This window comes from Dipodomys ordii, unplaced genomic scaffold (genome assembly GCF_000151885.1).
Source record: "Dipodomys ordii isolate 6190 unplaced genomic scaffold, Dord_2.0 Scaffold1, whole genome shotgun sequence".
Classification (NCBI taxonomy): domain Eukaryota; kingdom Metazoa; phylum Chordata; class Mammalia; order Rodentia; family Heteromyidae; genus Dipodomys; species Dipodomys ordii.
This window is the reverse complement of record NW_012267217.1, coordinates 50,256,312-50,267,435: the sequence shown is the minus strand read 5'-3', so window position 1 is coordinate 50,267,435 and position 11,124 is coordinate 50,256,312. Positions and strand designations below refer to the sequence as shown.

The 11,124-nt window shown below is 42.1% G+C and overlaps 1 protein-coding gene across 1 annotated transcript in view; it reads right to left on the bottom strand.

The window, feature by feature from the left end:
* Xrcc5 (X-ray repair complementing defective repair in Chinese hamster cells 5 (double-strand-break rejoining)) overlaps positions 1-10,295 on the bottom strand; it is a 93,276-nt gene extending 82,981 nt beyond the window's left edge. Inside the window, 4 exon segments of the mRNA XM_013012022.1 lie at positions 812-923; positions 2,333-2,516; positions 6,085-6,198; positions 10,248-10,295. Of these exon segments, the coding sequence (XP_012867476.1) occupies positions 812-923; positions 2,333-2,516; positions 6,085-6,198; positions 10,248-10,268 (431 nt within the window). The 5' untranslated portion in view covers positions 10,269-10,295.
* Positions 10,296-11,124: the final 829 nt, after the last annotated feature.

Here is an 11,124-nt window from a genome sequence, read left to right as displayed (position 1 = left end):
AGCTCAAGGCGAGCGCTCTACCACTTGAGCTACAGCGCCACTTCCGGTTTTCTGGTGGTTTATTGGAGATAGGAGTCTCACGGTCTTTCCTGCCCGGGCTGGCTTTGAACCGCGATCCTCAGATCTCAGCCTCCTGAGTAGCTAGGATTACAGGCGTGAGCCACCAGCGCCCAGCTGGTCATTAGTTTTAAGTCAAATAATAAAAACTGAAATAAACCAAATGCTTGTTTTTCCCAGAGATAAATTTCTACCAAATTTAGTATTTTTTCTCTTTAAACTTTTAAAAACTAGAAGTTGAAGCTGGGCACTGGTGTCTGGTAGCTAGCCTACAATCCTAGTTACTCAGGAGGCTGACATCTGAAGATCACAGTTCCAAGCCAAACCAGCCTAGGCAAAAAAGTCTGTGAGACTCTATCTCCAATAAACTACTCAAAAAAATCTGGAAGTGGAGCTCTGGCTCAAGTGGTAGAGTGCTAGCCCTGAGTGAAAGAAACTCAAGGATAGTGCCTAGATGCCTAGACCCTGAGTACAAGCCCCAGGACCAACACACACACACACACCAATAACAAGAACAAAAAAAAAAACACTTAGAAGTTGAACCACTGAATTCTACCAGATATCCATTTTGCCATATAAACATAGTTTAACACACACACACACACACACACACACACACACACACACATACACACACACACACACCAATAACAAGAACAAAAAAAAACACTTAGAAGTTGAACCACTGAATTCTATCAGATATCCATTTTGCCATATAAACATATTATCTGTTTAACAATAATTCACAAAGTACAACCAATCCATATAGTTTTAGCAGAAAGGCTCATTTCTAGCTTTTTTCAGATGAAACACTTACACAGTTTCACGCTGAATCACATCCATGCACACGATGAGGGCATCCAGAACTCTGCTAGTTAAGGGTAGTGAGAGCACCAAATAATCCCTGCATGCCCAAAATTGTATTCCCCATCTCCACAAACAACAACTTTTTATTTTTATCCCAGAGGAGCTGGGAATTGTAGACATTGGACTATGTGATAACCAAAAAAAAAAAAAACAACACCTAAACCACAAGCACTTACTCAAGTGCCTTTCTTTCAAAAATTTCCTCATTAATCATATTCAGAAAGGTTATAGACCCAAAGTATAAATCCTGACACACATAGTGTGACAAACAAAATAAGCAAAAGGTAATCTCACATATTTCACTCATTAAACCAAAAAATGCCGTTTAACAGTACCATTAACTTATTTTTGGTGATCACAGTCCATTCTCAAATATGAAGCCTTAATGCAGCATTTATAATTCACTTCCAACACAACAGCACCTCCCAGTGACCAGAAATGGTACTAATTTTGTGAAAGATGCCCAAGCCTTTAAAATTAGTTTAGGGCCTGGGAAGGTGGCTGAGTGGTAGAGTGAGTGCTTCATGAGGCCTTGGGTTCGATTCCTCAGCACCACATAAGCAAAAAGAAAAAAAGACGGAAATGGCGCTGTGGCTCAAGTGGTAGAGCGCTAGCCTTGAGCTGAAGAACTAAGGGACAGTGCCCAGGCCCAGAGTTCAGGCCCACGACCGGACCCAAAAATAAATAAATAAATAAAATTAGTTTAGTTGGGGAAAAAAATTTAGTTTAGATGTTAGAAATTGGAAATCTCAGTTTGGATATTAACCTAATTTTCACCGAATAACATCCTCCATTAAAGGGCAGAGAGAGCTAAAACTATAATCTTTTAACAAGTTTTTTTTCTATTTTCAAATATTTTGGTTTTACTTCTAAACTTGTTTTGTTTGTTTTTGTGCTGGTCCTGGGCTTGAACTCAGGCTCTTTGGCTCAAGGCTAGTGTTCTACCACTTGAGCTACAATTCTATTCCTGGTATTTTTGGTGTTTGGAGGTAAGAGTCTCATGGACTTTCCTGCTTGGGCTGGCTTTGAAACATGATCCTCGGATTTCAGGCCTTCTGAGTAGCCAGGATTACAGGCATGAGCCACAGGTACCTGGCACTTCCACACATTTTTAACCAGAACCAGAACCAAACCCTCTATAGATGGTCAATATGCATGTACATTTCCTATGATTTTTCCTTACCTTTACCTCTCAATCCCTTTATATCACTAATACAAAGAAAGAGCAAAGAAGACCTGAAGTCGGGCATCCAACCTGATTAAATCTTAACACATATTACCTCTCTCTCCAGAGCAAAAAATCCCCAGTTGCTCAGAGCTGGGACTCTGAGAGAGCCTCCCCAGATTGTATTACGATTTCTCAGATTAAAGGAAATTTCTTCCATCTTCTCTGGTTAAAAAAGGATACAGTCGGCTTGTTGAGAACCTGGTTGGATTTTGTTTTCAATGTCCTCCAGCAAGTCAAAATCTGGTAGCATCAGGTGTCTGTGCACTGTGATGTTTTGATACTGGTCCCCTCTAGCAAGGCTATTCTCAGTGTCATCTGTACCAAACAGGACTAAGGCAATCTCATCCTTGCTCTCAGAAAACACCTACAGAAGAGTATAAGAAGGCTGAAAAGCATATTAGAACCACCTGAGGCACTAAGATATCTAAGCTTAGGAAGTATGTCCCTAGAGTCACAGAAATAGATGAAACTTGGGTCTTATTGACAATGACAAGGTTGTCTTTATTTCAAGTTCAAGTTCAAGTAAGTGTAAGGGAATGGGTAAGGAGTAAATGCTCTTGATGACTTCATGGCAAGGCAGAATCTCTTTTTTTTTGTTTCTTTCCTGTCAGTTATGAGGCTTGAACTCAGGGCCTGGGTACTTTCCTTGAGCTCTTCAGCTCAAGGTGAGCACTTCACTACTTGAGCCACAGTGCCACTTCCAGTTTTCTGGTGGTTTATTAAAGAGTCTCACAGACTTTCCAGCCCAGGCTGGCTTTGAAGCATGATTCTCAGCTCTTAGCCTCCCGAGTAGCTAGGATTACAGGCCTGAGCCACGGATGCCTGGCTAGACTCTAATTCATTGTTGTGTTGTTCTTTGGTGCTGGTCCTAGGGCTTGGGCACTGTCCCTGAGCTTTTGTGCTCAAGGCTAGAACTCTACCACATTGAGCTAAAGCTCTATTTCTGGATTTTTAGTAGATAATTGGAGATAAGATGTCTCCCAGACTTACCGTACTGGCTTTGCACCACAATCCTTCCTCATATCTCAGCCTCCTGAGTAGTTAGGATTATAGGTATAAACTACCAATGCCTGGACAAACTTAATTATTAATGAAAACTAATTATGGATAATTTGAAGACGTTAGCCTGTCTTTCTAGAATATCTATTCAAAGTTACCATTTCCATTCAAAGTTACCATTTTAAAAGACCAATAGTTATCCAGGCTCTTGCCTGGCTGAAATTTGAGGACTTCAATTCAAAGCCAGCCCAGGCAGGAAAGTCCATGAAATTTTTAACTCCAATAAACCAACAAAAGGCCAGAAGTGGAGATGTGGCAGAGCTCCAGCCTTGAATGAGAAAGCTAAGCATAGCACCTGAGTCCTGCGTTCAAGCCCAGTATCAACACTCACACATACACATGCACAAATAATCTGCAAGTTAATATTCCATATTCCAGATATTTCATGGAAGTTACATATGGCTTAGAGAGACTCATGTACACAAGGAGACAGTGAACAAGGGAGCTTATACTTCAGCACTGTTTTTAACAGAGCAAAACATATAAGCTACCCATCCATCAGCAGAACACAAAAATACACTGCAGGGGCTGGGAAGGGCTCAGTGGTAGAGGGCTTGCCTTGCATGCTTGAGACCCTGAGTTCGATTTCTCAGCACCACATAAGCAGAAGAAAAAAAAAGCCGGAAGTGGCACTGTGACTCAAGTGGTAGAGTGTTAGCCTTGAGCTGAAGAGCTGAGGGACAGCGCCCAGGCCCAGAGTTCAGGTCCCATGACCAGAACCCACCCTCCCCCCCCCAAAAAAAAAAATACACTGCAGAGCCAGTCACTAGTGTCTCAGGCCTATAATCCTAGCTACTCAGGAAGCAGAGATCTGAGGATCCTGGTTCAAAGCCAGCTTAGGCAGGAAAGCCTGTGAGACTCTTATCTCCAATTAACTACCTGCACCCCTGAAAAAAGCTGGAAGTGGAACTATAGCTTAGGTGTAGAGTGCGCCTGGAGTAAAAAAAAAAAAGCACAGGGACAGTAACCAGGCCCTGAGTTCAAGCCCCAGGATCGACAGAAAAATCAAACAAATAAAAAATCTGCAGAATTATTTTGTTATTGTTGTTGGTTGTGGGGCTTGAACTTAGGGCCTGGGCACTGTCACTGAGCTTTTTTGCTCAAAGCTAGCACTCTACCACTTTGACCCACAGCACCACTCCAGTTCTCTGGTGGCTCATTAGAGATAATAGTCTCATGGACTTTCCTGCCTGGGCTGGCTTTGAACTGCAATCCTTAGATCTCAGCCTCCTGAGTAGCTAGGATTACAGGCACAAGCCACCAGTGCCCAGAGCAGAATTTTTATACAATGGACATTATACTCAATAAAATGAATGAATCTGCGTAACATTTGTCAACATGAGTTAAACTCAGAAACGTAAGTTTGAGGAAAAAAATATGTACACATTAAAAAACATGTTCTTCTGACAGCTTTGCAAAACACAAAATATTACTTATGAATACTTATGCCAAAATAGTAGAAATTATGCATAGTGATAACTACTTAAAGCTAAGGAAAAGGAAAGAAAGTAGGAAAGGCTTGAAGGTTATCTATAATACAAGACATTTTAGTTTTTAAGAAAATAAGGAAAGGGCTGGGAATATAGTTTAGTGGTAGAGTGCTTGCCTAGCATGCATAAAACCCAGAGTTCAACTCCTCAATACCATAAAAAAGGAAGTGGCGCTGTGGCTCAAATGCTAGCTTTGAACAAAAGAAGCTCAGGGACAGTGCCCAGGCCCTGAGTTCAAGCCCCAGGACTGGCAAAAGAAAGGAAGGGAGGAACGGAGGGTGGGAGGAAGGGAGGGAGGGAGAGAGAGAGAGAGAGAGAGAGAAACAAAGAAACAGAGAGAAAGAGAGAAAGAAGGAAAGAAAGAAAGTAGAAAAACGGTTCAAAATTTCACCTCAAAGCAAGATAATCCTGCTCCAATCAGAAAACACCAGGTATGGAAAAAAAAAATTGGAGGGAATGGACACAGATTTTATCTTCCAGCTTCCTAGATTCACGTTAGTTCTCATGGAAGAGGCCGAATAAAAAATAAATAAATAAAGTACTGCTTCTCTCAAAACAAGAGCAATAAAATACCCTATGGGTTGAAGGTATGGCTCAGTGGTTGAGCATCTGCTTCATATTGCTAGGCCCTGGATTTATAATCCTTAGTACATTTTTTTAAAGCCTCTGCACTATACTAAGATATAGCAGTACTATTTCAATAACAAAATACACATCAATAACCAAAGATGGGTTGCTAGCACTCTCTTTCTTGATACCTCAAGAACTCTAGGTCATAAGACTAAAAGATCTAGAATGATAGGTGAGATGCAATAATGCCCAAGAAAGTAACAACACCCAGAAAAACAGCAGAGGTGTCTAGGAGGGGCTGCAGCTCCCAGTGAATGAACCAGGGCCCTGTGGCCTTAGCAAACTTGGCAGTTGTACCAATCAGAAGAGGTAAAAATAAGAGCTAAAAATTTCATAGTGTTTGAAAGTACTCTTCTAAGCACTTATCTACATCCACTCTGTTTTCAATGCTATGTGAGAGGCATTATTATTTTCTCATTTTATGAACAGGGCATTGAGATACTGTGACAGATGGCATCAAGGCAGCCACCATGAATTCCTTTTCTGGCTCTAGCTATTGTACTTTTAAACATTACTTTATACCGCCTTGTCTGATAAAAACTGAAACATCCAGTGAGTGAGCCAGAACAGGAAAACAAAAATCAGACTCCAGTGGTAGGTGAACTTGTATGTAAAGGCATGAAAAAGAACGTCCCAGATTTCTGACAACACTGAGGCTGGACATTAGGAGGAGACTGGTATTTCACATTAGTAGGTAAAGCCGACAAATCGTTAAAACACAGATTACAAGCTCAAGATCAGGCTGAAATTTACCTGTCGCTGGATAAACATGGTCATCACCTTCTTTGCTTGTTCAAATGGGGTCTCTTTACCAGGAAAGGAGTTATTCATAGTAAAGCCCACGTCCATACACAGCACAACAGCTGCCTAGAAACCAAGTCCAAAACAGAATATGAAAAAATAAGTCATTAAAAAAGATTCTGAGAGGCTGGAAATGTGGCTTAGTGGTAGAGTGCTTGCTTAGCATGCATGAAGTCCTGGGTTCGATTCCTTAGAACCACATAAACAGAAAAGGCTGGAAGTGGTGCTGTGGCTCAGTAGTAGAATGCTAGCCTTAGAAGCTCGGGGACAGTGTGCAGGCCCTGAACTCAAGCCACAGGACTGGGAGAAAAAAAAAAGATTCTGAGCCTGGCACTGGTAGCTCATAACTGAGGAGGCTGAGATCTGAGGATCTCATTTCCAAACCAGCTCAGGCCAGAAAGTCTCTGAGCCTCTTATCTCTAATTAACCACCAGAAAACCAGAAATACAGCTGTGGCTCTCAAAGTGGTAGAGTACTAGCCTTGACTAGAAAAGCTCTGGGTCAGTGCCTAGGCCCTTAGTTCAAGCCCATGACCAAAAAAAAAAAAAAAAATCAGATGAGCAAAAATAAAATCAGAATTATGACCCTTGCTTATGATACTCAAAGAACTGAGTTAGGCAAGGCAATAATAAAGGAGATGATCTGTTCTATATAGAGAATGCACGTACAACATTTAAAGTTTCACTTTAGATAATGCTTAAATTATCCTGATACATCCTAAAAGACAGAAAGCATTGCTTAGGAGAGGAGCATGTTCCAGGTAGCTACGGTATCTTTGGCCTGAGCCCCAGAATAAATTTATGGTAAACAAATAGGAAGCCAACATGCAGAATATACTTGTCTAGCCCACTTAACCTAACAAACATCAAACTGCAGTTAATCTGCAGACCTATGTGCATAAGAGTAGATACTTTTGATGTAAGTTACTGAAAGGGTGGTTTGCTATTAAGTATTTGGGGGGCAATAGGTGACTATGTATGCTAAAATGATACAGCCTGACAATTTAAGTAAGGTTGTAAACTGAGGCTCTGGACTAACCAAGATACCAAATCTATTCTGGAAGACACAAGACACAACAAATACTGTCAGGACAATGCTATATGCAGATGTTTACAGTGGGTACTAAGAGGAACAAGATAAGCATCTACCCAACAGTGGGAGACGGAACAGAGAAGCATATGAGACAGAAAAGCCTTTTTGAATTTGATCTGTGGGTGAATTTAGAAAGTAAGGAGTCAAGCTGGGCACTGGTGGCTCTTGCCTAGAATCCTAGCTACTCAAGAGGGTAAGATCTGAAGATCAGGACTCAAAGCCAACCCAGGCAGGAAAGTCTATGAGACTCTTACCTTCAATTAAACATCAAAATGCCAAAAATGGAGCTATGGCTCAAATGGTGAAACATCAGCCTTGAGTGAAAAAGCCAAGCAAGAGAGTGAGGCCCTAAGTTCAAGCCCCAGTACTAACATACACACATACAGGAGTTAGGAGTTATATGTGTAAGGAGTAAGTTATAGGAATAAGAAAGTTACAGAGGGCACTGCATAAGCAAAGACACCAAGTCCTTAGATGAGCCTCACAAAATAAAGCAGACAAACTAAGAAAGATATATGTAAAGTTCTTACCCTATTCTTGACATCCAAAATTACTTGAATATTAGTTGCAGAAGACATGAGGTAGAAGCAACTCACAATTTCAGAGTATACCTGATTCAACATTATAGCTTTTGCACTCTATCACACTAAATATTTTAGGCTGACTCAATAGTAGAATAGATTCCAAGAGTGGGGGGAGGAAAGAGAAGGTAATGAAGAGAGATAGGAAGGGATAGAGGGAGAAATGACAGAGGGAAAGAAGGAAGAGACCTAAGTTATAGACCCAGCTCTACTTTTAATTAGCTGTAAGTCCTTGGGAATGTCAGTTAATCTTAGTGTTAAATCACTGAGGTACAAAACTATTGAAGTAGCTGTTTCCAGAAATAACATTCCTTGACCCTGACTGCCCTTCTCTTCTATGTTTTGTACTGATCAGACTTAAGCAATTCTAAGTATCCTATGAGGAAGATTACCATTGGACATTTGATGAAGGATCTAGAAAATGTGACATAAAGAAAAAAACTGGATATTTGTGCCAAATGGAGAACAATGAAGGGAACAGGTAGACTCTACTAAATGTTTGACAGCTGTCTTACGAAAGGATTGGTCTTCAGGAGAGGAAATAGGTTCAACAAATGGAAATTATGGGGAGACTTGTTTGACTCAATGTAAGGGGGAAAATATCATTTAGAAATGATCAGTGAAGGGGCTGGGAAGGTGGCTCAGTGGTAGAGTGCTTGCCTTGCATGCATGAGGCACTGGGTTCAATTCCTCAGCACCACATAAGCAAAAAGAAAAAAGCTAGAAGTGGCACTGTGCCTCAAGTGGTAGAGCTCTAGCCTTGAGCTGAAGAGCTGAGGGACAGCGCCCAGGCCCAGAGTTCAGGCCCCATGACCGGACCCAAAAAAAAAAAAAGAAAGAAAAAAAGAAAAAGAAATGATCAGTGAAGGAATCACTGTTTCCTTAAGTAATAATCTCCTGTCTTTTTAAGTGTGAAAAATCTGGATAAGCTCCTATTTCAGGGAATTATAATTTCCAAGTTTAGTTATATCTTTGGCAACATATGCAAAAGACTATTTTCCCCTATTTTATAAAGAATTGAAAATAATGTCTAATACCAAAGAGATTTCTGGAGTAAAGATAGGAAAATTGGTTGAATTCCTTTCTGGAAGCAGTGCCAAAAAAAAAAAAGTCAGGAGAGAAAAAACACCGGCTAAGTAACTTCACTTCTATACTGAAACAATATATCCTGTTAAGATTTTACTTCATCTACCACAGATAGGTCCTTTGCTGGAACTACAAATTTTTCAGCAACTAAAAAGGGGACAGCAATGCAGACCAGCATCATTGTAAGTTCAGAATTGCTTAATCAGCATTTCCCAACAGGGAATTGAAGAGACTGGATGTCAGTCGCTTAACTCTTACACTGTCCCTGAATCAGTGAATGGCTGGATCAATGAAAGCATTTCTGGAATTATCATTCTTTCCAGTCATCCCAAAAATCAATTTAATTCATTATCATTTCCGTTATTAATCTGGGATACCAAAGGTCATAGATTCTTAACAACAGAGATTCTCCAGGACTCTAAAAAGAGCCTGGGCTCAAAAATCTGGATTTTTGCCACTATGGACTGGGCGACCATGGGCTAAGCACTTCATTTCTTCATGCCTCAGTTGTCCCACTTGCAAACTTCATGTAAGTTTTCACAGCATGGGGTTGTCGTGAAGATTAAGGGAAACAGGAAGATCTATTATGCCTTACACCGAGTAAGATTTCAATGAATTCGAGATCACTTTACATTTCAAGTTAGTTCACTCTCGGTTTTGCAACAAGCCACAAAGGTGATTATCTTGGCTAAATGCCATTCTAATATAAATTTTAGGAACCCAGGTTCATAAGCAACATGGGGAGTAGGGTTAGCAAAACGGGAGAGACCATAAGGGGCAGAGAGGAGGAGGGAAGGGAGCCTGAGGGGCCAGAAGGGGGATAGAAAACGGAAATGCCTTTGCACAACTAACGCTACGTTAAGGCAGGAAGCGGTGCAAGTCCACGGTGTGATTCTAGAATTACGCCTATAATCCTTGGCTGTTCAGAAGGCTGAGAACTAAGGATCCAAGCCAGGCAGGAAAGTCCCAGCGACTCTGATCTCCAATGAACCACTCAAAAAAAAAAAAAAAAGAGCTGGAAGTGGAGCTGTGCCTCAAGTGGTAGAGACCTAACTTGGAGCACAAAAGCTCAGGGACAGAGCGCAGGTCCAGAGTTCAAGCCCCAGGGCAGGCACAAAGAAAAAAATGTAATTAAGAGGGAAAAAAAAGTTAAACAGAGGGTGGGAGGAGGCCTTCCAAATCGCTCGCCCAGGGCATCCCCAGGCCGAGGCCCTCCTACTCCAGTCCAGCAGCATGACCGTGCCCCTCGCCTGGCTGCTGGTCACCGCTGCGATCTCACAAGTCCTGAGGCCGAGCTATGATCACCTCCCAATCCCCGGCTCTAACAGGCAAAGCTCAAACCCACCGCCCGGCTACCTTACTCCCCATCCGCTCCATGCTGCCGGTCCTCTCAGGCGCCTGGAGGCCTCTTCCGTGCGGGAACGCGTAGCGCCGCAACTCGGTTCCGGCGGACTCTCAAGCCCGGCGCACCGCCGGGAAAAGCGTCTTCCGGGCCGAGCGTCCGGGGAGCCGGGCGGGGGGTGAGGGGGAGCGCGCGGCAGCGCTGAGCATGCGCACATTCCCTCTTGCAGTTTTTGGTGGGTTTGTGTGTGTGTTTTTTGTTTTATTTTCCCCCGCCTTCCCTTGATGTGGAGCTGCAGAAACGCTAGTTATGGATTCATACTAATGTTCTGGATTCATTCTAATCTGATTGCCCGAAACCCTTCCCTTTGTGCTCTTTAGCACAAAGCCTCCAGGGCTTTGTGTCCGTGCTTTGGAGTTATATTTCCTTGAGTGTGAATTCAGAAATCACTTAAACCCTTGTTTCTTCTTTAAATAGGTGCTATTGAAGGTCTTACAGATGCAATCATCATAGGACCAAAAGAGTAGGAGTTTTTGACAAATAAAAGAAGGAAGGGCATTTGACATCAAAGAGGAGATGGGGTCTGTAAAAGCCTTGGAAGCATTGTAAGACTCTCCTGATGGTTAGTTTAGGGCAGCCATCATAGCCATCAATCATAGTGCTGTGGCATGTCCAGATCCCCTTTCAAGAAACTGTCCAAACACATGGCCTTGCCCCTGAGGTCCCAGCACAGAAACTGGCTATTTTCTATGTCAAATAGTCCACGCTACAGGTGGTTTATATAAAGGTCTGCAGAAACCTGCAAGGAATGTCTGCAAACCTCCCTCCAAATTGGGTAAAGAAAATCCAATCAGATTCTCTCCCTTTTGAAAACTCAGCCTGGGAAATGAA